The sequence below is a fragment of the Solea solea genome, chromosome 16 (assembly GCF_958295425.1).
Source record: "Solea solea chromosome 16, fSolSol10.1, whole genome shotgun sequence".
In the NCBI taxonomy this organism is placed as follows: domain Eukaryota; kingdom Metazoa; phylum Chordata; class Actinopteri; order Pleuronectiformes; family Soleidae; genus Solea; species Solea solea.
Genome location: NC_081149.1, coordinates 25,223,174 through 25,250,480, shown reverse-complemented (window position 1 = coordinate 25,250,480; position 27,307 = coordinate 25,223,174). Strand labels below are relative to the sequence as shown.

At 46.5% G+C, this 27,307-nt stretch overlaps 4 protein-coding genes and 1 long non-coding RNA gene across 9 annotated transcripts in view; 3 read left to right on the top strand and 2 right to left on the bottom strand.

The window, feature by feature from the left end:
* LOC131475741 (heat shock 70 kDa protein 1) overlaps positions 1-2,800 on the bottom strand; it is a 2,988-nt gene extending 188 nt beyond the window's left edge. Inside the window, exons 1-2 of the mRNA XM_058654048.1 lie at positions 2,057-2,800; positions 1-1,935 (exon numbers count right to left, since the gene is read on the bottom strand). The exon at positions 1-1,935 is cut by the window's left edge and continues 188 nt beyond it. Of these exons, the coding sequence (XP_058510031.1) occupies positions 1-1,916 (1,916 nt within the window). The 5' untranslated portion in view covers positions 1,917-1,935; positions 2,057-2,800. The remainder of the gene's footprint in view (positions 1,936-2,056) is intronic.
* A 644-nt stretch (positions 2,801-3,444) lies between these two features.
* On the top strand, positions 3,445-14,314 carry sh2b1 (SH2B adaptor protein 1). 2 transcript variants are annotated; one of them, XM_058654027.1, is made up of 11 exons: positions 3,445-3,633; positions 4,894-4,972; positions 5,114-6,894; positions 7,302-7,403; positions 8,190-8,281; positions 8,357-8,439; positions 8,673-8,828; positions 10,581-10,792; positions 11,414-11,588; positions 13,798-13,888; positions 14,179-14,314. In XM_058654027.1, exons 1-11 carry the CDS (start codon positions 3,607-3,609, stop codon positions 14,198-14,200), a joined length of 2,820 nt encoding a protein of 939 aa, XP_058510010.1. In that variant the 5' UTR covers positions 3,445-3,606; the 3' UTR covers positions 14,201-14,314. The 2 variants fall into 2 exon arrangements, with proteins under 2 accessions (XP_058510010.1, XP_058510011.1); XM_058654028.1 differs by having other exon boundaries at positions 13,798-13,920; positions 14,179-14,269.
* Positions 14,315-18,140: 3,826 nt separating this feature from the next.
* On the top strand, positions 18,141-22,437 carry sgf29 (SAGA complex associated factor 29). Of its 3 annotated transcripts, none has more exons than XM_058654093.1 (10): positions 18,141-18,300; positions 18,848-18,929; positions 19,006-19,081; positions 19,578-19,650; positions 20,959-21,023; positions 21,099-21,228; positions 21,495-21,641; positions 21,716-21,751; positions 21,847-22,009; positions 22,166-22,437. In XM_058654093.1, exons 2-10 carry the CDS (start codon positions 18,864-18,866, stop codon positions 22,280-22,282), a joined length of 873 nt encoding a protein of 290 aa, XP_058510076.1. In that variant the 5' UTR covers positions 18,141-18,300; positions 18,848-18,863; the 3' UTR covers positions 22,283-22,437. The 3 variants fall into 3 exon arrangements, with proteins under 3 accessions (XP_058510076.1, XP_058510078.1, XP_058510077.1); XM_058654095.1 differs by having other exon boundaries at positions 18,208-18,300; positions 18,790-18,929; XM_058654094.1 differs by lacking the exon at positions 18,141-18,300 and adding an exon at positions 18,356-18,751.
* Positions 22,438-22,576: 139 nt separating this feature from the next.
* Positions 22,577-26,851, top strand: nfatc2ip (nuclear factor of activated T cells 2 interacting protein). Of its 2 annotated transcripts, none has more exons than XM_058654083.1 (10): positions 22,577-22,706; positions 23,311-23,453; positions 24,660-24,758; positions 24,835-24,892; positions 24,984-25,101; positions 25,231-25,305; positions 25,458-25,722; positions 25,992-26,136; positions 26,425-26,531; positions 26,607-26,851. In XM_058654083.1, the coding sequence occupies exons 2-10, from the start codon at positions 23,442-23,444 to the stop codon at positions 26,766-26,768; spliced, it is 1,041 nt and encodes a 346-aa protein (XP_058510066.1). In that variant the 5' UTR covers positions 22,577-22,706; positions 23,311-23,441; the 3' UTR covers positions 26,769-26,851. The 2 variants fall into 2 exon arrangements, with proteins under 2 accessions (XP_058510066.1, XP_058510065.1); XM_058654082.1 differs by having other exon boundaries at positions 24,835-24,904.
* LOC131475799 (uncharacterized) lies at positions 25,400-26,431 on the bottom strand. The gene is made up of 3 exons (XR_009242529.1): positions 26,275-26,431; positions 25,941-26,153; positions 25,400-25,720 (listed from the first exon to the last, which is right to left on the bottom strand). It is a non-coding gene; the product is annotated as an uncharacterized LOC131475799 (long non-coding RNA).
* Positions 26,852-27,307: the final 456 nt, after the last annotated feature.

The window sequence follows — 27,307 nt, the reverse complement described above, 5'->3', positions numbered from 1 at the left end:
TCCACCTCCTCAACAGTGGGCCCCTGGAAGCCGCCTCGTGCCTGCTCTCTGCAGCCCCCTGCAGGCTGTCCTCCCTGGTACATGTTAGTGATGATGGCCTGACACACCTTCTCCAGCTCTTTCTGCCTGTGTTGGAACTCGTCTTTCTCAGCCAGCTGGTTGTTCTCCAGCCAGGCGATGACCTCATCACACTTCTCAGTCACCTTCTTCTGGTCCTCCTCACTAATTTTGGCCTTCAGTCTCTCGTCCTGCATGCTGCTCTTCATGCTGAAGGCGTAGGACTCCAGGGAGTTCTTAGCGGAGATCTTGTCTCTCTGGAGCTCGTCCTCCGCTTTGTATTTTTCAGCATCCTGCACCATCCTCTCGATGTCTTCTCCGCTCAGTCGGCCCTTGTCGTTGGTGATGGTGATCTTGTTCTCTTTGCCGGTGCTTTTGTCCACAGCCAACACGTTTAAAATGCCGTTGGAGTCGACGTCAAAGGTGACCTCGATCTGTGGGATCCCTCGTGAAGCAGGTGGGATTCCTGTGAGCTCAAACTTGCCCAGCAGGTTGTTGTCCTTGGTCATGGCTCTTTCACCTTCGTACACCTGGATGAGGACCGCGGGCTGGTTGTCTGAGTAGGTTGTGAAGACCTGGGAACATTTAGTGGGGATTGTGGTGTTGCGTTTAATCAGAGATGTCATGACTCCTCCGGCTGTCTCGATTCCCAGGGAAAGCGGTGCCACGTCCAGCAGCAGCAGGTCCTGAATGTTGTCTGAGGTATCACCTGTGAGAACAGCAGCCTGGATGGCAGCACCGTAGGCCACCGCCTCGTCTGGGTTGATGCTCTTGTTCAGTTCCTTGCCGTTGAAGAAATCCTGCAACAGTTTTTGGATTCTGGGGATTCGGGTGGAACCTCCCACCAGGACGATGTCGTGAATCTGTGCTTTGTCCATTTTGGCGTCCCTCAGGGCCTTCTCCACCGGCTCCAGTGTTCCCCTGAACAGGTCGGCACATAGCTCCTCAAAACGAGCTCTGGTGATGGAGGTGTAGAGGTCGACACCTTCAAACAGTGAATCGATCTCAATGCTGGCCTGGGAGCTGGAGGACAAGGTCCTCTTAGCTCTTTCACATGCTGTATGCAGCCTCCTCAGAGCTCTCTTGTTCTGGCTGATGTCCTTCCTGTGTTTCCTCTTGAACTCCTCCACAAAGTGGTTGACCATGCGATTGTCAAAGTCTTCTCCCCCCAGGTGAGTGTCTCCAGCCGTGGCTTTGACCTCAAAGATGCCGTTATCAATCGCCAGGACAGACACGTCAAAGGTGCCGCCACCCAGGTCGAAGATCAGGACGTTACGTTCTCCAGTCTTGCCTTTGTCCAGACCGTACGCGATGGCAGCTGCCGTAGGCTCGTTGATGACTCTCAGGACGTTCAGTCCTGCGATGATGCCTGCATCTTTAGTCGCCTGTCGCTGGGAGTCGTTGAAGTACGCCGGGACGGTGACGACGGCGCTGGACACCTTGTGGCCGAGGTATGACTCGGCGACCTCCTTCATTTTCGCGAGGACCATGGAGGAAATCTCCTCAGGATAAAAAGCTTTGTCCTCCCCTTTGTACTCCACCTGGATTTTGGGCTTCCCTCCATCTGAAACCACCTTGAAAGGCCAGTGCTTCATGTCAGCCTGCACCACTGCATCCTCAAACTTTCTTCCAATCAGTCTCTTTGCGTCAAACACAGTGTTACTGGGGTTCAGAGCCACCTGGTTCTTAGCTGCGTCCCCAATCAGCCTCTCCGTATCAGTGAAGGCCACATAGCTGGGGGTGGTCCTGTTGCCCTGGTCATTGGCGATGATTTCTACTTTTCCATGCTGGAAAACCCCCACACAGGAGTAGGTGGTGCCCAGGTCGATGCCGATGGCGACACCTTTAGCTGCAGACATTGTCACTGGAGACGGTCACCTGTGAAACATCAAAGCAACTTTTAGGAAACGACACTTTTCTAAACATGAACAGAGTTTAAACCATCAATGTGTGTCAGTGAAGATATGAAACCTGGAAAAAGTGTCAACTGTGTACTCACAGTTCAGTGGGGGGTCTTCTTTATCTTCTTTTTCTTCTTCTTTGTCGTCTTCTTCTTCTTTGTAGTCTTCTTCTTCTCCTCTGCTCTCATTGCTCCTGCCTCTTTATATCGGCGAGGAGACGATCTGGATGCTTCTACACGGTTCTCATCCGGCACCGTCAAGATTGCATCTGTGGTAGGTGCCACTTCCTGTTTGCTACTTCAAAGTAAAACATAACCCGTTTTCTTTGACGCACTCACAACCGAAAACAAACTGCGTCTATCTTATTTTGAAAACTACATCACTTTCGGTATTTTGTTCATAGTAACTGCAGTCTGACAAAACTCGCGAAGCGTCAGTTTCCGGTCTGTGCCGGAACTTTCTGGAAACTTGGAGGAAAACCCAGAAGCTTCTCAACTTTGTTTGTCAATCATTCATAGTTTGAATCTTTACATTCACGTATTCACACTGTACAGTTTTCACCCTCTCACTTTAAAGAAGAATTAGTTTGTTTTAAAAAATAAACAAATAACCTTGAAAACTCCCAACAATGTAAATATTCCATAATTAAATTAAAATTAACTGTTGGGGATGCTTGTGCCACATTTTTTCACACATTTTTATTCTTCATCATTTTGTCTGTGTTCATGGGTTCATGAATATTCCCGCATGAATTTTGGCCAGATTGTGTATTTTTATTTGATCTTGCTATTTCTAAAATTCATTGTGCACAAACGAGTGTTACACTCAGACCATTAAGTACAATAAATGTCCCATTGAAACTGCAATGTTTGATCTACCTTATTGTATCCATTAAAGCATAATACAGGCATTTTATTATATATGCGCGTCAATCTGGGCTTTTGCATCAGAATTGACCTTTTTTACTACTCTCCACCAGATGGCATAGTTTTTGGCCATATTTGGCATGAGGACAAAAAACATGTTATTTCCACTAGATGGCACTGTCACAATTCCCCCTCTCATTGACATATTCCAGGGTGTAATAATTCAATGTTGGCAGAATGTGAGAACGTCATTTGTGTTTCGTGTATCACGTTTTCTCTTGGGTCGTCGAACTGAATAAATCAAAAGTTTCCAAAACCTTTAAATGCAGCAAACTCTCCAGACAATTTGTGAAAAGGACACGTTTGTTCATAATGTAACACCTAATTACTATGAAAGAGGATCAGGGCCACAAGTAAAAAAAAAAATGAAAACAAACTTTAAAAAAATTAAGCAGCCTAAATTCAGCCTGAATTCTAACTTTAATCTCAGAATTCTGACTTTGAAGTCACAATTCTGAGATTCAAAGTCAGGATTCATGACGTTTTTTGATTCTGATTCTGAATAAAGGTATTTAATTTGCGGAATTAACACCCCCCAACTATCGCGAGAAGAGGAGGAGCAGCAGCAGCCAGTACGAGAAGAACAGGGTTCAGGCAGGCGAGACACAGCAACATTCATATTTAGCAGCAACAACAACAACAACAACAACAAGAATCGAGAACAAGATTTGAGGAAAACGATCGTCCCGCTGCGAGATGAAGATGAAACACGTCACAGCTCCATGGACGCGCGCGACTGTGATTCAGAGGTACACGAATAAAACGCGGCACGCGTTTCCGGAGCAAATATTGATAGCTAGCTAGCTGGATTATTAATAGCGAGCTAAGTGGCTAACGGATAACGCTCCCTCGTTGTCTGTTGATTCCGTGTTTTTTTTACCACCTGAGCCGCAGGTGAGGAGACACACGGACACGGGGACAACAGGCAGACGGACAGACAGAGACAGGGACAGGCAGTGAGACAGACAGGCAGAGAGACAGACGGGGTCGGTATGATTGACAGCTAACTACTGCTAGCACGCTAACGGTTAGCGTCGTTCCTTCTGCAAACAGTCACGAAACGGCTTCTCCCGTTCGTTCTTCACGTTATTGTCATTCACAAGCTTCACAGTCTCACTCTCTTGTTTCTGTCGTTCTCGTTGTTTTTATTCGGGTGGAAGTGTGTGTGTGTGTTTGTACCGAGGCTGTCCACGACTACACTGCAGTTTAGTCCACGAGAACGATGCTAAGACGAGGATGAGGATGATACAGTGATTCTGAGACACGCTGTTTAATGTATGTTTGTCACGTAGGACTGCAACTGTCAGAATACAAAGAATTCTGAGATTAAAGTCAGAAAGTCTGAAATCTGAGGAATATGTCATGTAGGACTGCAACTGTGATTCAATTAACTGATTATTAATCGATTTCTAAATTAATTGTCAACTATTTTGGTAATTGTCTGTGTGTAAACCAGTATGTCATTTTTCAGCTTCTTAAATTTCTTTGTAAAATACGAAGAAATTGTCCAAAAATATTACATAATAGTGTGTTGATGATCTGATGATATGTCTTGTTTTTGTCCACAAACCAAAATTATATTGTATTCACATTTAAGAAGCTGAAAAATTTCAGAAAGTAGAAAATATTCACATTTAAGAAGCTGAAAAATCACAGAAAGTAGAAAATATTCACATTTAAGAAGCTGAAAAATGACAAAGTAGAAAATATTCACATTTAAGAAGCTGAAAAATGACAGAAAGTAGAAAATATTCACATTTTAGAAGCTGAAAAATTACAGAAAGTACAAAATATTCACATTTAAGAAGCTGAAAATCATAGAAACTTGGGTAAAAGATTATCTCGAGTAATCAACACAGCCCTCGATGTAAGTATTCAACCACACATCCAAAACTCTGAACTATTCCTTTAACATCTATAGCTGTAAGTTTGGGATGGTGTGTGTGTGTGTGTGTGTGTGCGCGCGCGCAGCTGAGGTTGAAGGTGTGTGTGTCTGTGTTTTCTTACAGGATGTGGCCTCACTTCTCTGGATCTCTGATGAACGATGCGTGAACATCTCTCCTCCTCCTCCTCCTCAGACTGAAGCTGGTGATTTCTCTTTACGTGTAAAACTGCGTGAATGATGTAGAATCAGAGAAAGTTGTTCTCTGGTTACATCTTTTGAACTTATACACTCATTTGTAAATTATTCGACCGATGTTTGTGTGTTTGCCCTCTGTGAACTCATAGAGCGCCAGGTGCGTCAGCACCGCCGCCCTTTCAGGAGGATGAACGGCTCTCTATTGACCCCGCCCAGCCCACGGGTGGCAAACTCCTCCCCGTTACCCCCTTCGCCCTCGCCCTCCCCATCTCCGTCTCCGCCATCTCCCTCTTTGCTGCCGCTGTCCCCCCGGCCACCGCCCCTCCCTCCTCTGGTCAGCCCCCCCTCGCAGGCCCACCCCTCGTCCCTCTCGGACACGCCCACCCCCTCCCCCTCCCCCTGCCTTAGCTGGACCGAATTCTGTGAGCTCCACGCCCGCGTTGCCGCCGGCGACTTTGCTCGTCATTTCCGGGCTTTTCTCCAGGAGAACCCGCACTACTCCCCCGACTCAGCCGCCGCCTTCTGCCGCCGCTTTACCGACCGATTTGTTCGTCACTTCCAGAGTGAACTGGAGGGGGCGCTCTTGCCGAGCTGTGCCTCTGGGAGGGAGGAAATGGCGAGCTGGGCTCCCCAGTCAGATGCAACTTCACTGGAAGAGGAAGCAGTCTCCCCCCTGTCAGCGAGCGGGGGTGCTGTCCTCCCCTGTCCCCCGAGTAACGTGATGCGGACTTTATGTAAGCCTGCACCGACACGGCTGGTGTTGGAGAACCGCGGCAGTGACAGGTTTCAAGATTCCTACGCCCACGGGCAAGTACTGCCCCCGTCGTCCTCGTCATCATGCTGCTCCTCAGTGGGAGGGAACAACGGGAGGCGTGAAGAGAGAGGGCCGGTGCTTGCCCCCGGCAACGGGGAAGCGCCGGTTGAGGAAGAGGAGGACAGCTGGCTTGGTGCATCGTCTGTCGGGGAGGACGTTGACACAGAAGAGCGGGAAACCGAGTCTGCAGAGGTGGACAGCGCTGACCCCTCTCACGCCGCTCAGATCCCGCCCTCCTCTTCCTCCGTCACACCTCCGCCGGACTCCAAAGACAGCAGCACGCCCTCCTCCTCCTCCAAAAACAAACTGAAGAAGCGCTTTTCACTGCGGAGTGTGGGTCGCAGTGTTCGGGGGAGCGTGCGGGGAATCCTGCACTGGCGAAGCTCCTCCAGTGACTCCGCCCAGAGCCAGCTGCCCTCCAGCTACAGCTACACCATGGGCGTACAAGACGCCAGTCTGGTCTCAGCCTCCAAGAGGAACTCTGGTACGCAGCCTCCCACACCCACCTCCTCAATGCCCGTCTCCCTGTCCATGCCCCTGTCCCTCCCCCACTCCTCCTCCTCCTCTCTGCCCCCCTCTTCTTCAAGCAGCGCCACCTCTCTCTCACTGTCCGAGGCCGCACGCGATCGACGGCGGAGCAACGGCGAAGGCGGCGAGAAGGAGAAGTGGAGCCATCGTCTGGAGAAGCTCAGACTGACGAGATCCCCTCCCCCTCTCCTCACCCCCACCTCCGCTGGTGCTCACTCCACTGCCTCCACGCTGCCCCCAAGCAGTGCCGCTGCCGCCGCCACCGCCATGGGACCTCCGAGGAAGGTGGGCCGACTGGTGCGGGAGGGAGGGGTGAGCGTGAGCTCGTCCAACGACGAGTTAAGCGGGAGCCACGGCTTCTCCGGCTTCTCGTTCGGTCTGCTGCATCACAGCACGGACAACAACAACGCTGCCTCGACTTCGTCTGCGGCGGCTCAGACGGGTTCAGCGCCACCTCTGGCCAGTGGAGGGAACGTTCCCTGGAGAGGAGGCCGCTGGCATAAATGTCGCCTGGTCCTCAGAGAGAGAGACAGAGAGGGCGGCGAGCGGGGAGAGGAGTACTACCTGGAATTCTTCATCCCGCCCAAAGTAAGTGTTTCCCAATCACAAGCAGTAGAAGCCATGATTGGAAAAATGTGTTGCGATATGTACATTTTGTGCAAGAAAGAAGTTGATATTTTGGTCCTTTTTGAATTAGATTTTTTTCAAGGCCCTTGAAAGTTTAGGTAAACGTCTCCCTTGTTTGTTACGACTGTTTTATGCCCTGCGTTGCTTGATGTACGCACGACGAGGCCGATGCAGGACAATTGTGGCGACATCACCACTCGCTGTTCACTGTCTCTCTCTCTCTCTCTCTATTAATAACCAGTAAGAACTATTAGTCCTAATTTGATTTAACCATTAGAACGTTCCCTACTCTCATTTTTATTCTTGCATTTTAATTGCATCTTTAATTTTAATAATATCATTGTTTATTGCCTGATGTGTCTCCTCAGTCATCAAAGCCGCGGCTCACTGTCCCGTGCTGCTCCATCGTGGACGTGAGGAGCACCACGGCGTTGGAGGTTCCAGACAAGGAGAACACCTTCCTGCTGCAGGTAACCCTGCCGGCCCCCGTAAACCTCTGTGTTTTTGGTCTTCACTCTCGTGCACGTTCAAGTGAAGCAACACCTCCACTGGCAACTGTTGATGTCTGCCGTCACATGACGACACCAGCTCATGAAGTCTTGTAAAACACCAATGTAGAGATTTAAGTAGCGAGAACTCGTCTGTCAGCGGAGACGCTACCAGAAACTGATTTTAGCCACTTGATGATAGACTTGTGTAATGATATCTACGTCAGTTGAAGTCTACGATGTCTACGTCACATGTTCACGTCTTTATCTCACTGTCTGTAAACGACTCACTCTTCCACACACACACAAACACACACACACACCAAACCTCATAGAGAAAATCAGTGATTTTAACATCACTAACACAGGAGTTCCACTGCTTCCTCCATCACTAAGTTCAAATGTCTTATTTTGTCACTTCACTGTTTGAAATGCTTTGTTCACAAAGTGACCACACGAGGCAGCAGAGGACCAGCAGCTCCTGTGTCCTCGCCAGCTAAAATCACTGCTTTTCTCTGTGGGCGTATTTCCAACGGCTCGCCTCAGCACGGTTTAGTTTGCTTCTCCATTACAATAAAAAGTACCTACTCAGCGTGGGCGGAGTCATCACTGCACGGCTGCGAGAAACTGCGGTGACTCTGTTTTATACGTGACACACACACAAACAAGTGACTTTAGGCGAGGCGAGGCGAGAAAGTGTGTTGGAGAAGTTTTTGCTTTGACGTGTCAGTGCAGACGTCATGACTTTTCCTCTGCGTCTTTAATCAGCTGGAAACGTCGGCGCAGTATGTGATCGAGACACGCGACGCTGTTCAGATGAGAGCCTGGCTCAGCGACATCAGGAACGGCATCTGTCTCAGGTAACGAGCGCGGGAGGCTTTTATTGTCCTCTGCCGTCTGTCGGCAGCATGTTAATCTGTCTGCTTCTGTCACAGTGAGCAGGACGATGCTGAAGGTGTGTGTGTGGGGCCACTGGACATCAGTGGAACACCTGAGATGGTCGACCGTCTTTCACAAGGTACATGTGTCACTATGAAGGCAAAGAAGAGTCAGTTTTCCTTCATGGTCGTGTTTAGGTCTTACGTATACTACCTTTAATTCAATTCAAACCTGACTATATCAGTTCCCAATGAGATAATGTTCACAAACACTGATTTGTTTGTTTTCTACTTAAATGTAACAGAGGCTCGGTGTGTAACGATGAGTTTGGTTTGGAAATGTGTGATATATATAAAAGTCTGTCTGTGTCAGTGTGTTACGGAGGAATCGCGGGGTCCTCACCTCTGACCGATCCTCTTCCACCGGAGCTGCCACCTCGAGCCCCACTGGACGAACCAGACGGCCGGATCCTTGGGGGGGGCGGAGCCAGTCTCGGCACACCTTTTGCCGAGACGCCAGACGCCACAGGTGAGAACCAGACAAATCAGATGCAATCGGTGGTGCATTTGTCTCGTCATGTCCGGTCTCATCATGTCTCATCATGTCCGGTGTCTCAGTGAACGTGGTTAAAGCTGTAGTGTTTGTGTCCTGAGCTCCTCAGGTTTCACAGTCCTTGGAAGTTTGTGCCACTGAACCTTGAAATGACATGGGTCATTGAAAGTGCTTGAATTTTGATGATATGACGCCGCCACCTGTTTCATGCCCTACGGTGCTTGATGTAGGGAGACGTGATGCTTTTCCACCACACGGGCCCGGCACGACGTTCAGCTGAGCCCATACTAACATGTGACATCATCAGACTGCCGGCCTCTAATTGGTCAGAGAGTGTCGTCACTGAAGAGTCATGAGCGCGACGTCAACTGTAGATCAAAGTTAAAAGGACTTGGAAATCCTGAAAACATTAACGTTCATCTGCAACATTTAACAAATGAGGAGTCTGGTGGATTTATAGATCGTGACCACGTTCACTGGTATTTCAGTTCAGTGACTGAAGGACTGAACCATTCTGTCAACTAATGATTCACTTTCATCCAAAACAACTGCTTTACAAGCTACTCGTTTGTGTAAGTGTTTGAGAAAACCACGTCACCACAGCTGTGATATGATGACTCCGCCCACTTTGGGGAAGAACTATGAAGTCATAGATAATCAGACCAAACCACGTAGAGTTGAGCCACGCTGTGCCCAGGTGAGGCGTGCCCGGACTGTGTAGTAGAAAAGTGCCTTAGTACTACACAGGACAAACATGGAGACATGGTTCTTCGCCGTGTTGTGGACACTGTCGCTCTCGCTCTCTCTCTCTCTCTCTCTCTCTCTCTCTCTCTGCCGTTGACGTGAGATTCCGTGCAGAACAACGAGCAAATCTAATTAAGAAAGAGAGAAAATGACGACGTGAGGATCTCTGTCTAAAATGTCCAAGTCCGACTCTGACCGCGATCCCGAGGACGGTCACTTGTCCAGATGCAGAGCTGCTGCACGTCAATGAACGTGGACAAAGACAAGCTCTTCATTGTACACAAACATTCCAAGCCTAGTGAGAATGCGTGCGCAGTTTGGGTTCAGAAAACGTCACAACAGGTAAGCGAATAGCATGTTTGTCCACGGTCCACGGAATAATTCTGAATATGAGAACCGCGAACAATACCGAAATAAATGAGCGAGTGGTCAGCTGTTCACTCTTACCTCACAGATAAACCTCAACTGGACACGCGAGAAAGTCTATGCACATACAAGTCTTACAAGGACTTAGTTTACTTGTCTAACTTGTAACTACAAGCTAGCTACGTCCAAGACCACAAGACGACTTTAGGCAGCGCAGGTTTCATATACATTTGTGCGCTGACACAGGCTTTTCATCGTAATCTAACAGAAAGAGCTGATAAAATGAGAACTTCCATGAAATGAAGTGAGCGCTACAAACGCCAGCCTCTGTGACAGCAGTAGCATCTCCCCAGTCTGAGATCCTGTAGGGGTTCTGAAGAACTTGACACCATTGCTGGTTCTATTTTCACCGCCAAGTACGCTACAGGTAGGCATCTCATGTGTTGGACTGTTGTAAAGGTTAATGGTATGAGTGTGTTTTCTGACCCCAAATTGCGCGCGCGTAGTTCTGTGACGTAGCTCTGGAAGTCCACTTAGATCACTTTATTAATATTATGCTATTTTAATGGGAATCAATAATCAAATCAAAAAAAGATTTATGTGACATGTGTCCTTCAGGGTCCTTCTTGTTCTCCGAGGTCACGTCTGTGGAGGTGGTGGAGCACCCTCTCAGTGAGTGTCAGTGGTTTCATGGCACTCTGTCCCGCCTCAAAGCCGCTCAGCTGGTGTTGGCCGGAGGTCCCGCGAGTCATGGCGTCTTTCTCGTCCGCCAGAGTGAGACACGGCGCGGAGAATATGTCCTGACCTTCAACTTCCAGGGCAAGGCCAAGGTGAGTCTGAGACAGAGGACAGACAGCAAAATCTAACACTGCTCACACTGATCGTCTACAGTTTCTCAGCCACTTCAGTGTGTGGTTCTAGGTCCACTCAGACCACAAGTGTGCAGCGCTGTGAGCGCCCCCTGCTGCTGAGACGCAGCCTGTGACACAGAGGCTCAATCTGCCGGGAATACATTTTAGCCACTTTACAAAAACCTCAGTTCATAAAGTCTGCAATATCTTGAGAACATGTTTTACGTCTTTATGTCAAGAAAGTTTGTAAACCATTCACTCTCCCACACCAAAGTCCATAGAGAAAACCAGTGATTTTAACATCACAGCACACAGGAGTTGTTGATCCACTGCTGCCTCTGTCACTAAGTTCAGATGTGTCATCTAGTAAAATTCTGTGTTTGAAATCCTTTGTTCAGATTGACCTCAGTGACACAAAATGAGCACACGAGGCAGCAGAGGACCAGCAACTCCTGTGTCTCCGCCTTAGTGTGGGAGAGTGAGTGGTTTACAGGAGCATGAGGATGCAGCATTGGTCTTAGAGAGAGGAAACGGTGACCTTTGTTGACCTTTTAGTTTGACTTTTGACCTCTGCATCAAGACCTGTCTCTTGGCTTTCAGCACCTCCGTCTCTCTCTCAATGAGGACGGCCAGTGTCGGGTCCAGCACCTCTGGTTCCAGTCCATCTTTGACATGTTGGAGCACTTCCGGGTGCATCCAATCCCCCTGGAGTCCGGCGGTGCCTCTGACGTCACACTCGTCAGCTTTGTGGGTGCCAACGCCGTTCGCCAGCCAGGTATGAATCTCCCACCTCTCTGACAGCGCCCCCACTGGTCAGACAGGATATTTCTATGACACGGCACATGTGTATGTCCACTACAGCATGCTTCATTTTTAAAACTCCCCCCTATGGTCGTGTCACGCCCACACGACTCAACAGTTATCCACGTTTCAAACTGCGATGCTAGTGTAGGCAAACAGAAACTTAGACGTCTGTTTAGAAAACTGCGATGTTAGTGGAGACAAACACAAACTTAGACGTCTGTTTAGAAAACTGCGATGTTAGTGTAGGCAAACAGAAACTTAGACGTCTGTTTAGAAAACTGGGATGTTAGTGTAGACAAACAGAAACTTAGACGTCTGTTTAGAAAACTGCGATGTTAGTGTAGGCAAACAGAAACTTAGACGTCTGTTTAGAAAACTGCGATGTTAGTGTAGGCAAACAGAAACTTAGACGTCTGTTTAGAAAACTGCGATGTTAGTGGAGACAAACTTAGACGTCTGTTTAGAAAACTGGGATGTTAGTGTAGACAAACAGAAACTTAGACGTCTGTTTAGAAAACGGCGATGTTAGTGTAGGCAAACAGAAACTTAGACGTCTGTTTAGAAAACTGCGATGTTAGTGTAGGCAAACAGAAACTTAGACGTCTGTTTAGAAAACGGAGATGTTAGTGGAGACAAACACAAACTTAGACGTCTGTTTAGAAAACTGCGATGTTAGTGTAGGCAAACAGAAACTTAGACGTCTGTTTAGAAAACTGGGATGTTAGTGTAGACAAACAGAAACTTAGACGTCTGTTTAGAAAACGGCGATGTTAGTGTAGGCAAACAGAAACTTAGACGTCTGTTTAGAAAACTGCGATGTTAGTGGAGACAAACAAACTTAGACGTCTGTTTAGAAAACTGGGATGTTAGTGTAGACAAACAGAAACTTAGACGTCTGTTTAGAAAACTGGGATGTTAGTGTAGGCAAACAGAAACTTAGACGTCTGTTTAGAAAACGGCGATGTTAGTGTAGGCAAACAGAAACTTAGACGTCTGTTTAGAAAACTGGGATGTTAGTTAGGGCTGAACGATATATCGTTATTGTATCGATATCGAGATATGAACATTCAAGATATTCATATCGCAAAAGCAACGATATAAACAATATAGATTTTCCCCCGCGCTCGCCCTACATGTACATTTCTGGCACAATAAACTTCATTTTTATGATTGCCCTTGAATGCACCACTGCGGCCAGCCAACCACAAACCTTATTTCATGCTTGCTGTGGATCGACAGCTGAAGCCAACCAATGACAAACATAGGAGGGCGGGAGGGAGACGGACACTGAGACGCGCACACATACACAGCGGGAAAGAAAGTGACATGAGCGCGGAAGATAATGCGGCCGGTGGCGATTTTGGATTTAAAAAGGATGATGTCAACCAGAGCGAGGTGTTGTGCAGGTCGTGCTTGGCAAAAATTGCGACGAAGCAAGGTAGCACAACAAACATGTTTCACCACCTGAAACAACACCATCGCGTGCTGCACGAAGAGTGTAATACAATGAGAGAAACACCGGGGACTTGTCAGTCATCCCAAAAGAAGCCCAAGCAAAGTGTGTTTACTGATGCGTTCAGTAGCGTTACACCGTATGAGTCGACGTCCACCAGACATAAAGGCGTTACAGAAGCTATAACATCAGACTTTGCAAAAGACATGGTACCAGTGTACACAGTCTCACAGTGAGTTCTCATCAATAAAACTGCACTTTCCATGTGGAAAGTTTCTACAGTCTTTTGTATTATGATGTTTTTATTTTTCTGAAAAATGCTTGGTTTTCACCGAACCCGTAGTCATATCGTATCATATCGATATCGAGATATGAAATTTTGTCCATATCGTTCAGCCCTAATGTTAGTGTAGACAAACAGAAACTTAGACGTCTGTTTAGAAAACGGCGATGTTAGTGGAGACAAACACAAACTTAGACGTATCTTTAGAAAACTGCGATGTTAGTTTAGACGAACAGAAACTAAGACGTCTGTTTAGAAAACTGCGAAGTTAGTGTAGACAAACAGAAACTTAGACGTCTGTTTAGAAAACTGCGATGTTGTTTTAGCGTGGACAATGTGACCATGTGTCGCGACAACATTTTCCATCCGTGTCATTGCGCCCGTTGTTTTTCTGACCACTTTGTTGTTGTTGATTGTTGTGTCCGTTGGCTCATCCCCCTGCAGGCCGGGACAGGGCAGGCAGTCGGCCTACAGTCTGTGATGTCATCACCACGCGCCATCCTGACTCTCCATCTACACCCATCTCTGACTGTGTGTAAGTGAGACCAGACTCGGCAGAAAGAGAGGGTGCGTGTGTGCTTGTGTGCGTGTTGCCTCCATGACCCCGTGGACTCCATGACAGCAGACTACTCCCCCTAACTTGCCGCTCATTTTCTCTTTTTTTTCTCCCACCTCTCATCCCTCTCTTCTCCGACTGTGCCGTCACTTCACTTCTTACACTTTTGACCTTTCACCCCCCCCCCCCCCTTTTCCTGCTTTCCTTTACTTACACCCTCCTCCTCCTTTTCTTTCTTCCCTCCTCTGTCATCTCTTTCTTCTTCACAGACTTGAGCAGCAGACCCCGTAGCCCTCCTCAGCCTCCTCCGTTGCCACCGGGCCGGCCGCCACCTCCAACACCACCACTGGAGAGAGGGAGTGAAGTGGAGCTGGCAGGAGGAGGAGGTGGAGGAGGAGGGGGAGGAGGGGGAGGAGGAGGAGGAGCAGCAGCAGCAGCAGCAGCAGCAGGAGCAGCAGCAGCAGGAGGAGGAGGAGGAGCAACAACAACAACAACAACTGTGGTGGCAGTGACAGCAGCAGCAAGTGGAGGTGGAGGAGGAGGAGGAAGTAGTGCAAGTGGCAGTGGAGGAGGAGGAGGACTGGAGGACTGGGAGGAGAGAGACAGGGACACTCCTCTACGTCAACTAGACGCTGTGGAGGGAGAAGAGAGGGACGGAGTGAGAGCGCCCCGAGCCATCGATAACCAGTACTCCTTCTTCTAATGAAGACCAGGAGAGGGGGGTGTGTGTGTGTGTGTGTGTGTGCGTGCGTGCGTGTGTGTGCGTGTGCGCAATAGTGAGGTTGGATGAAGCAGCGTACATCATAGCCATTCATTACCAGTATTTTAATTTTGTTAGAAATTTGGAGAAGGAAGAGGAAGAGTACTAACACTAAAGTGAAGAGAGAGAGAGAGAGAGAGAGAGAGCAGACGGGTGAGAGTGACACTAACACGGTGATACATTTCATTTCAATCATTGTATTTAAATCATCTTTCCTGTGATGATACCTCAACAGTGGACAGATCACCACAACCGGAGTCCAAAAAACCCACAAAACACTAAACTCAATCACACTGACGATGTTTAAAGGTTTGTAAACTGTGGCTGTGAGCGCCCCCTGCTGCGGAGAAGCTGACAGACTCACTCTCAGTGGCCTTCCAGCAGAGAGCCAAGAAAACTCAACAAACATCTACGTCAGTCTCAGCAGGGTTCCCGCCGCTCTCTGCCGCTGACGTGAGATCAATGAGCGAGTAAAGTTGAGAGAGGGCGAGGAAATGACAACGTGATGATCTCCATCTCACCAGAGACAAACGTGACCAAGACCCTGAGGATGATCACTCGTCCAGGTGCAGAGTGTGGACGTGGACGTGGACGCCGTCTTCTGCGTCGGCACATTCAGTCCTCGAGTTTGATGTCAACCAAGGTGCGGAACCCAGTTTAAGTGTCTTTAAGACCACGTTCATGTCTTTATCTCACTGTGAGACAGACGTCTGTAAACCACTCACTCTCCCGTACCAAAGCCCAGAGAGAAAACCAGTGGTTTCAGCTGCTGCTCCTCTGCTGCCTCATGTGGTCACTTTGTGTCACTGAGGAGTTCAAACACTGAAGTGACCAAATAAGACATTTGATCTTAGTGATGGAGGCAGCAGTGTGTGTGTGTGTGTGTGTGTGTGTGTGTGTGTGTCTCTCACAGTGACATAAAGACGTGATCATGTGACGTAGATTGGTGGTTTTCCCTCATCCCTGCCGACAGCCATTTTGTCACTGGATGTGAACCCTCTCAGGCCAACAGATTATTATTTAAATTAAAAGGAAAAAAAATGTCTTTCCCCATTTAATCCCCTCACAGACAAAGCTAATCTGAAACATTAAAGGTCCAGTGTGTAACATTTAGGAGGCAGAAATGGAATAAAGTAACTTGTGGTTTGTTTTATTCTATTTACAAAATGTCGTATTAAAATAATCGTGTTTTGAGATATTTGCTGCATTGCTAACATGTTTTTTAAAATCTGCGTTTAAACCTCAAACCACTGAGTTACTGTGACGCACGACAGAAGGGAACTCAGTACCGTCTGTCAGTGAGGGCCTCGTGTTTCCACGGTAACCTGAGTGTCGGAGTGAACAGCACACACTGGACCTTTAAATCAAACGTGGAGAAGAAACACTTTTGTTTGAATCTGTTTTCACTTTTCCATAAACTTTAGTTGACTGATTTATTGATTATTGATCAGAACTACAGGAAACACTTACCTCAGCCTCGCTCGCTGTCTGCTTTTCCATAACGCACTTCTCGCTCTGCTCCACTCTACGTGGCTTGGTCTGGTTTTCCATTGCTTCTTAGCTCCTCCTCAAGGTGGGCGGAGTCAGTGAGACTCATTTGCTTTGCTAAAATGTCTTTTTAACTTTGATCTATAGTTGGACATTGTTGCTTTGACGTCGCGCAGTGATGACTCTGACCAATCACAGGCCGGCACTCTGATGATGTCACATGTTTGTATCAGCTGATCTTCGTCAGGTTCCATCACTGATGGAGGAGAAGAAACATGAGTTAGAAATGTGTGATGGAAAAGCAACCTGTGTGTGTGTGTGTCTCTGTCTGTGTGTCTCTCCCTCTCACACACACACACACACACTAACTGTAAATGAAAGGCTGGACAGATGTGAAACTTTTGATAAAACAAACAATAATAATAATGACGATGACAGTGAGAATAAAAGTATTAATTTTTTTTTTTTTTAAATCATCTCGTCGTTCAGCTCAAATTTATTTTGTGCCTTTTTTTAAATTTAATTTTAAGGATTTAAAAAAGGAGAAAAATATTAAATATATATATATAAGATTTGCTCTTACGCCTCGTTGCTAAGGCAACGGCATCCTTCACTCTCCTCCTGATCCTCCCTCCGTCAACAGTTAAAAACACTTTTCTGTGCCTTTTCTCTGTGTTTCGTCACCGTTTTTTCGGCCCCGCCCCCCTGGTCCTTTCTGTCGCGACTTTTCTTTGCCTTTCACGCATTTGTCCATAAGTCCCGCCCTCCGTCGCCATGTCAGAAACTCTTTGTGCCTCTGTCTCTTTTCACTCTTTGCTGGGACCGTGTGTCGATGGGGGAGGGGCGCCGTTCGTGTGTCCGCCCCTTTGTGGTTAGTTTCAGGTACTACATTGAATTAAATGATAATGATATAATATAAATATAGTGAAACATAACAGTGTGTGTTTGTGGTTTTTCTCCCCCCCCCCACAAACACTGGTCACTTTATTAGGTACATGCTACACCACTTTTTTCTATCTCTGATGAAACAACCCATTTAATACTAATGTTCTGTCTCTTTAATCTACATTTTATGCAACATTTATCACGTTTCTGGAAACAGAAATTTGTCATTTTTTATAATTGATAGATTCATAAATAATGACCAAAGCCAATTATTGAAAAATATCAAACATCGACGCAGCTGATACATTTGTCGACCATCTCAGGTGTGTGTGTATGTATACACATAAATATATATATATATATATATATATATATATATACACACATAAATATGTATATACATATATATATATATACGTACACATTTATATATGTGTACGTATTAGAGCTGAACCAATTGCTTAATCGATCACTAAATTAACAACTATTTTGATAATCTAATCGGTTCAAAGCTTTTTTCATGATTAAAACAAGATTTACGATTGTTTAAGCTTCTTAAATGTGAGTATTTTCTTCATTTCTTTGCTCCATATAACAAAAAAAATCATTAAAAGTGAATCATTTTGGTTTGTGGACAAAACAAGAAATTTGAGAACATCATTTCCAGGTTTGACGAACACTGATCCACATTTTTTTTAAGGTTTTCTTATATTTTATGGACCAAATGATTAATTGAGAAAATAATCGACAGATTTATCGATTATGAAAATAATCGTTAGTTGCAGCTCTAGTCCCTATATATGTATATATATATATATATATATATATATACATGCATGTATATATATTCAAAATAATGTGTAAAACGTGTATTTTAGAGCGTTAAATATGTTGTTTTAAACTATAGACTATAAGTATATAAGTTGTGTTTTGTTTAATAGTCAAAGCGTCATGGCAAAAATATTTTACATAGGAAGTAGTAAAAAGCCGAAGGCTCTTATTTTGAAAGCCAGGTTGAAAGGAAGTGGTGCTAAAATCGTCGGCTTCTAAGATGAACGACTAAAACAAAAGCGGAAATCAAAACGTGTGGTTGTGTCGTAAAACAATGACGACAAGACCTCATAGAACGTTTTTATTTCAAATCGCTGAACCTTCTGTAAACACTATGAACAGGAAGTCGTCTCGCTTGCACATGCGCAGAAGAAACCGGGTTTTCCGGTATAACTCGGGTGTCTGGCCGACAGTAAATAAACGCACGGTAAGAGGAACAATCACGAATAAACGCACGAAAACGCATTGTTGTGCGTTTCTCTGCGCTTTAAAAAAAGAAAAGAAAAATAATTGCGAAGTGTTGATGTTTTCCCGTCGCACGCACTGGAAGCTCACAAGCTAGCTAACACAACATTAGCCAGTGAGTTGTGACGCAATCAAAGCGCGTTTCTTTGCACATTCTGCGCTCAACTGGGCGCGATTTAAACCAACGGTATTAAGACAATGTACGATTTTATTTTAAAAGCCGCTGCTTTTTAAAAACAACAACAAATAGAACTCCATTAATAAAACTACAATTTAGATTAAACGTATCAATCTGAAAGAGGTTCATTCTCAGCAAAGTAACATCTAATGTTTACTTTGGCGCACAATGTCAACTGTTTCGAGTTACCATGACAACGGTGTAAAGTCAGAGGAAATACTCATCAAATACTGATGTGGGTCCCATTTATCTCAACTAAATTTTGAATTGCAGTCGTTTTGGTTTGGGAGAATCGTGACACGTCGTTGTTGTTTGGTCTGAATGTTCTCAGTCTCCAAGGCAGCGACATGTCGGCCGACACCAAGATCGCAGAGCTGCTCACGGAACTCCATCAGCTCATCAAACAGACCCAGGTGAGATGTTGTCACAGAGCTTCACATCAGAGAGCGTCTTTATTTCACACGTGTTAATGATGGCCGCTGTTTGCAGGAGGAGAGATCTCGCAGTGAACACAATCTCCTCAACATCCAGAAGACACACGAGAGGATGCAGACGGAGAACAAAAGTCAGTACATGCACCACAGCAAAGTTCACTGCAGGTCACATGACACTGTTTACATCTGAGGATAAAATCATCTGACTCCGCCTCTGTAGGTGGCACTGTATTGGAGTTAGTGTGTGGTGAGTGAGACAGTGAGGTGGAGGGTGAGACAGATGGACACGTCTGCGGTGGTCGTGCAGTTTAAACGTCATGTCCTTCTTAAATGTCCTCAGACTATGAATCACATGACTCTGGTATGTTAGTCCGACCAAGCGAGTTCCATTTTAGTCGGACTAATGTAAACACATGACATTAGATATTGTAGAACTTGGAATTTTGGGGGAACCTGGATTTGTGACTTGGGAACTTGGAGCAGCCTCGCCAAGACAAGATGGCTGCCACTCGATACCAGATACTTTTACTGTTTACATTTGTTTTTAACTCTGCTGCTCTAACCCTTGACCTCACATGACCTCACATGACCTCACATGACCTCACTCTCCTGTCACTGTGTCGTCAGCGTCTCCGTACTACCGCACCAAGCTGAGAGGACTGTACACCACTGCCAAAGCAGACGCCGAGGCCGAGTGCAGGTGAGTCAGCGCGCCTTTACACGCGTTCACACGCCACACACTTTACATTTCACTGACTTACAAAAGAGGAATAAACGACACAGAAGAAGGGCGTTAGCGGGCTGTTATTAGGGCGTTAGCAGACTGTTATTAGGGCGTTAGCGGGCTGTTATCAGGGCGTTAGCGGACTGTTATTAGGGCGTTAGCAGACTGTTATTAGGGCGTTAGCGGGCTGTTATTAGGGCATTAGAGGGCTGTTATCAGGGCCTTAGCAGACTGTTATCAGGGCGTTAGCAGGCTGTTATTAGGGCATTAGAGGGCTGTTATTAGGGCGTTAGCAGACTGTTATTAGGGCGTTAGCAGGCTGTTATCAGGGCGTTAGCAGACTGTTATTAGGGCGTTAGCAGGCTGTTATCAGGGCGTTAGCAGACTGTTATTAGGGCGTTAGCGGACTGTTATCAGGGCGTTAGCAGACTGTTATTAGGGCGTTAGCAGACTGTTATTAGGGCGTTAGCGGGCTGTTATTAGGGCATTAGAGGGCTGTTATCAGGGCCTTAGCGGACTGTTATCAGGGCGTTAGCGGACTGTTATTAGGGCGTTAGCAGACTGTTATTAGGGCGTTAGCGGGCTGTTATTAGGGCATTAGAGGGCTGTTATCAGGGCCTTAGCAGACTGTTATCAGGGCGTTAGCGGGCTGTTATTAGGGCATTAGAGGGCTGTTATTAGGGCATTAGAGGGCTGTTATCAGGGCGTTAGCGGACTGTTATCAGGGCATTAGCGGACTGTTATCAGGGCGCTAGCGGGCTGTTATTAGGGTGTTAGAGGGCTGTTATCAGGGCGTTAGCGGGCTGTTATTAGGGCATTAGTGGGATGTTGTCAGGGCGTTAGCGGGCTGTTATTAGGGCGTTAGCAGACTGTTATCAGGGCGCTAGCGGGCTGTTATTAGGGTGTTAGAGGGCTGTTATTAGGGCGTTAGCGGGCTGTTATCAGGGCCTTAGCAGACTGTTATCAGGGCGTTAGCGGACTGTTATCAGGGCGTTAGCAGACTGTTATCAGGGCATTAGCGGGCTGTTATTAGGGTGTTAGAGGGCTGTTATCAGGGCCTTAGCGGGCTGTTATTAGGGCGTTAGCGGACTGTTATCAGGGCGTTAGCGGACTGTTATCAGGGCGCTAGCGGGCTGTTATTAGGGTGTTAGAGGGCTGTTGTCAGGGCGTTAGCGGACTGTTATTAGGGCATTTCCAGTGATGACTCCGCCCACACTGGAAAAGCCTGATTATCATAGTAATGAGAGGGTTAACATCAAGTCTTTCCCTCTCGTCCTCCTGCAGCATTCTACGTCACGCTCTGGATAAAATCGCAGAAATCAAGTCGTTGTTGGAGGAGAGGAGGATCGGTATGAAGAGCAACATTCAACGTCCACCGTGCTGTAAAAATGTCAATTCTCTAACGATGAGCTTTGATTCTGCAGCTGCTAAGATGGCAGGAGTTTACAGCGACACTGATCCGCCCAGGAAGACAATGAGGCGCGGCGTCCTCATGACCCTCCTCCAGCAGTCGGCCATGACGCTGCCGCTGTGGATCGGAAAACCCGGAGAGAGGTAAGGACTACGTACAACTGTTTTCTGAGTGACTGAGTGAATGTATGAGTGAGTGTCGGGGTGAGAGTCCACAAACTAAAATGATTCAGTTTGAATGATCGTTTGTGTTTATGGAGCAAAGAAACCAGAAAATATTCACATTTAAGAAGCTGAAAATGACAGAAACTGGTTTTAAATATTAAATATAAACTTTCGATTATCAAAATAGTTGGTATTTGATAAATAATCAGTGAGTTAACTTTCTAATAATGTTGATCTTTGGTCAGTCCGCCTCCGCTGTGTGGAGCCACTCCTGCCAACAGCGACTACGTGGCCAAGCAGGGCGACAAAGTGGCAGCGAGGGTGAAAGCTGTGGACGGAGACGAGCAGTGGATCCTGGCTGAGGTCGTCAGCTACAACCACTCCACCAACAAGTGAGAGCGCCACCTGCTGCACACACACAATCAAAGCTTTACCTGAGAAGTTAACACTTCACTTTCTCCTCCAGGTATGAAGTGGACGACATCGATGAAGAAGGCAAAGAGTGAGTCCACGTTTCCTCTTAGTTCTCTTTCAGTCAGAACCCAGACCTGATGACTGTGTGTGTGTGTGTGTGTGTGTGTGTGTGTGTGTGATCAGGAGACACACTCTGAGCCGGCGGCGGATCATCCCTCTGCCACAGTGGAAGGCAAACCCAGAGACGGACCCTGAAGCTCTGTTCAGCAAAGACCAGCTGGTTCTGGCTCTGTACCCCCAGACCACCTGCTTCTACCGAGCCCTCATCCACACCCCACCACACAGGGTGAGACCCTGACCTGGTACCATGTCCTCAACAGAACCATGTCCTCATCAGAACCACAGCAATTCATGATATATATGACATCGATATACTGTATATGTGTGTTCATTCATTACGATACTACTTCATTACTGTGTGTGTGTGTGTGTGTGTGTGCAGCCTCAGGACGATTACTCGGTGTTGTTCGAGGACACGTCGTACGCTGACGGTTACTCTCCTCCTCTAAACGTGGCGCAGAGATACGTGGTCGCCTGCAAAGAGAACAAGAAGAAGTGACCGAGGCCTGGATACGAAAACCACGCCAGACCAGAATGACTCTAATGGAGCCGGAGCCATCTTTTTTTCTTTGTTTTTTTTTTTATGCTGGATTATCTGTGACGAGCAACACAAACACCTGAGAACACACTTTAAATAAATACTTCAAAGGATAAGTTTTGTTTGGTTTGGAATGGTGGCGACTGTGCTGTGAGCGCCCCCTGCTGCTGAGAACCACGCACAAACTCTCAGTGACAACAAAATGACTTTAGCCACTTTTAAGATCATATAAAAGATGAGGACAATAATAACAACCAGAAATGCTGAGTCAGCATTCCCAACGAACTCGTGCAGTACCTGCATCGAACACCAGGCCACAGTCGTTAACGTTAACGCCTGTCGTGGCCGTTTGTCAACAAAAATGAATCTTAAAACTGAACTGAATGTAAGTACGACACCGTGGGCAGGTCGTGGACTGAATGTCCTGCAGGTACAAACAACACCTGCCCAGTGCATGTGTTGTCTCCTGCCTTTACACCGGCCTCCACGCACGCGGCAACACATTCAACCAATACTATCTCGTTTTATTTGGAGTGAAAATCTGGCACGTGCGGCGCAGACATGTTGGCTTGTACTCATGCTTGTGTGTAACTCGTCTGAACTACTTTAAACATTATTTTAAAGCTACGATGAGCTGCTTTAAAGGAATTTTACTCCCATACAAACATTTATGATTAGTGTTTGTTAATAATGCTCTTTGTTTAATCAGAGGACTTTTAAAAACTACTCTTATCGTTACATATACATATATGAGTATATACACTTATATACTTATATATGTGTACATTATACACGATTGACCACGCCCCCTCATGTGCATTCATGGATTGGAAATGAAAAAGAACCTGGAAATAAATGTGGCGCTTCAAAATAAAAGTGAAATAAGTGTCATTAGGAAATAAAAGTATAATTATATATATTATATAATTTTATTTACTTATTTCAGGGGTATATTTATTTATGGTTTTATTTCTTTCATTTTGACTGAGATGGCTCTCCATGGCAGAGGGGGGCGCTCCTGTTCTTATGATACATCCGAGGGTGAACCCCGCTATGGAGTCCTGATCTCCCACAGTCCGTGAAGGCAGCAGCGAGACTCCAAACAAAAAGAAGCGGTAAAATGGCGGAACTGGTGAGTGTCACTTTTCTGTGGCTCGTTTTTCCCGTTAAAACGACTGTTTACGTGTCCGTGACGTCATCGGCGAGCAGCGCGACGGTGTCGGCGGCAGAAAGTGAAGAAAAAGCCGCGAACTGTGCGTTAGCGCGAGCGACGTTAACCGCGTTTATGCTAGCGAGTCCACGCAAAAATAAACGGCCGTTAGTTTGACTCTTAATCTGCAGCAGCGGGCGGCGCGAGGGAATCAATGTTCACCACAAACTCTGCGCTGTTTGTTTAACATGTGGCTGGAACTTTATCAGCACACTCTGTGCCGTGAGCGCCCCCTGTCGACCCGCCGGCGCCCGGAACTAGCCAGGCTGGTGTTTCGGTACCACCGTTTTTGTGTCCGATACCGATATCACAAACTCAAGTATCTACAGATACGATATCATTCCGATCCAGTCGTTTCAGACCATTTGTGAAGCAGATAATGACACATTTATGCTGAGTCATTTTCCAACTGTGTCACAAACATTGTTCTCCCACAAAAGAAGAAATAAACGTGATTTGGCTAAAATGCTTTTGCTGATTTGTATTTTCATTTTCACACCCTGAGCAGTAAAGCATGTGACATACAGGATTTTTGGATTCTCTGTCCGATCTGGTGAGTTGGACCAGTACCGGATCGATACCGATTCCCGTCCCTGTTTCCACCGAGTGGAACGGTTCAGTTTGGTCCAGCACGTTTTTGTTTTTGCGTTTCCATGAAGAATTTCAGTTTCAATTTCAAAACGACTAAAATAACTCATCAGTGATAGAACCTGGTACCTGCTGTTGCTGATGCTGACATGATGTCAACAGACTGCCGGTCTCTTGATTGGTCCACTAACAAGAACACTCACTCAGTCACTCACTCACTCGCTCACTCATGTGTAGGCAGCATGGACAATTTACATATAAAAACAATGACTCGCAAACTGCGACTTGGTTCCCATCGTTCATTTAAAAGAGCCGTTCAACAGACTCGACTCGTTGGTGAATGTCACAGCTGTTTTTGTTGTTGCTATTGTTGTTGTTGTTGTTGTTGTTGCTGCTGTTGCTGTTGTTTTTGTTGTTGTTGCTGTTGTCTTTGTTGTTGTTGCTGTTGTTTTTGTTGTTGTTGTTACTGTTGTTGTTGTTGTTAGCATTAGCATTAGCGTTAGCCTGCAGCTCAGTAAAGCTCCTCTCTGTGATTTAAAGGTCCCTGACGGCGACGCTCGGGCGATGAAGCCGCCGCCCAAACGCCGGCGTATCCTCGACGCTTCGGCGATCGTCCCTGCGCCGGTTTACTCCAACAAGGTAAAGTAGCGTCGGTCGCAGCAGGAGCTGCACTCACGCCCTCTTTACTCCGTCACCTGAGTGTGTTTGTTTTCAGGTGAACAGTCTGCAGCTGACGTCAGCCACGCCCACTTTCTCAGAAAAGGAACACGCAGGTAAAAATACAGGTGTGTGTGTGTGTGTATGTATATGAATGAATGAAACTGGAATGAAAGTTGACAGAATCACCTGAACGTTTGTGAGCAGGTGGCGGTCTGTGGTCGGAGTTCTCGTGTGACGGCAGGTCAGCGAGTGACTTAACCATCAGTGACTCTGAGGAAGAGGAGGCAGAACACGGTGACAACAAAGCGTTCAAAACCCAAACGTAAGTGAGGAAGCTCAAGTGACGCCGCGCTCGCGCTGCGACGCATTTACAGCTTCTGAAATGTGAATATTTTCTTAATCTTCATTTATGATAAAGCTCCATAAAAAGTTTTTTCCCTCTTTGTCTCAGAGAAGTCGTCCGCTGTCCGTCTCCTCCTGGGAGTCCAGTCCAAAAACAGTCCAGAAAAGTCATAAAGACCATCAGGTGAGTCGGGACGTGATTTTCAACCTTTGTTTCACGTTGTTTTTAGGACGAGACACAAAACACACGGAGTTCAATAATCACGTCACGCGTTAAATCTGGGACGAGAATTCTTTATTTTAACGTGACTCTGATTCTCTGTGTTTTCTCCTCAGTGAGATCGACAGCAGACTCCAGGTGCTGAACTCCCTCTTGTCTCCGGAGACTCGGGACAGAACCGAGACCAGGACCAGGAGCAAACGCAACCGCCGCCAAGTCTCCCCGCCTCCGACGTCAAAGGAGGAGGAGCAAGATGATGGTGATGTCATCATGGTGAATCCTGAAGCAGGCTCGTGTTCGTCTCCGTACAGCTCGTCCGTGCGGGAGATTCCTCTGAAGATCCGCTGCCGCACAGACGTCCACAAGATCGCCGTCCTGTCTGTACGTACAAACAACAAAGGTCCAGATGTTGTGACCGTGATATCGCGGGTTTCACCCTCTCATGAGCAGTTTCACCCTCTCATGATGGTCAGTCTGGGTTTATTTACATTTTTGGGCTGTAGAATTGTCAGAAAAGGTCAGTTATTTAACCGTTTAAGAATCTCAGTCCTGAGACGATGACATCACAGATCATGTCACTCACTCACTCACTCACTCACTCATGCATGGTGAGTGGGCGTGTCCGTGATGAACGTTTTATCGTCCTTCAGTCGACGCCTGTGAGGGACGTGTTGTCCCAGCTGTCTGCTGTCCTTCATGTCCCCGAGCCCCGCCTCCTGCTGCTGAAGGAGGACGTGGAGCTGGCGACAGACGCCACAGTCGGTGAGATCGGCCTCGGCATCGCAGACATCGTAGGTCAGTCGTTTCACCGTCTACGAGATTTTATTTTTATTCATTGATGAATTCAGTTTGTGTCATTTTCAGCTTCTTAAATGTGAATATTTTATATATATAACAATAATAATAATATAATATCATTTATTGAATCCTAACTTTGATGTAAGAGGATGAAAATGTGACGTAGAAATGCCCCAGGACGCATCTCAAGGTCGCCAAGAAAAATCCATTTAGACAAGAAAGCGGTGAAGTGGTGAAGTGGTGAAGTGGTGTGGACCTCACGTTTGTGTTTTGATTTTGGTGCAGAGTGTGTCGTCATGGCAGCCGAGGACAAAGTCAAAGGAGCGGACGTGATCACCGTTAAACTGCAGAGCAAAGACCGAGACTCTGCGCAGGAGTTTTCTCTCAACAGAGTTCGTAGTCCGTCTTCTTTCTGACGTCCGCGTCGCAGCGGAACACAAACTGATCACGTGGCGTTGTCGTTTCAGGACGCGCCGCTGGCCTCCGTCTTCTCTCAGTATCTGTCCAGGGTTCCTCCCGCCACTCGCACCAAGGTCTCCTTCTACTTCGACGGCTCCAAAGTGACGCGCAGACAGACGCCGGCCCAGCTGGACATGGAGGACGGAGACATCGTCGAAGTTTGGACTTAAAGCCTTCTGGATCCGTTTCCTGTCTTTCAAAAATGTTGTAGTTTAGTTATTAACTTTATTAAAGTCACTTTATGGTAAACTGACTCCACACATCACAGCATGTTATCTTTTCACTGTCTTTGATCATGAGGAAGCGGCTCAGTCAGACTTTTCTTATCTTCACACGCTGCAAACATCAGCTCCTGTCACTGATGTAGAGTTCAAACCTAAAGTTCAATCTAAACTAACAGCCGTTCGTGTATAAAGTTCTTTAAAGAGTAAAAGTACAAGTGTGTGTGTGCAGAAAATATCACTTTTTATAATATTACTTCAGTAAAAGCCCTTAAATGTATGATATTTACTTAAGTTAAGTAAAAGTATTAAAAAAAAAAAGTGAGGTGTTGGATCAGTGGTAGGGTTGTAGGTTCAATTCCTGGCTCATGAGCTCATGTTGCAGCGTGTGAAACACAGACCATAATAGTTTTATTTAATAAAAGCACAACACTGGGCAGCTATGGACTGAAACCTGTTTTTACGTCACCGGCGTCCTTTCATCCCCC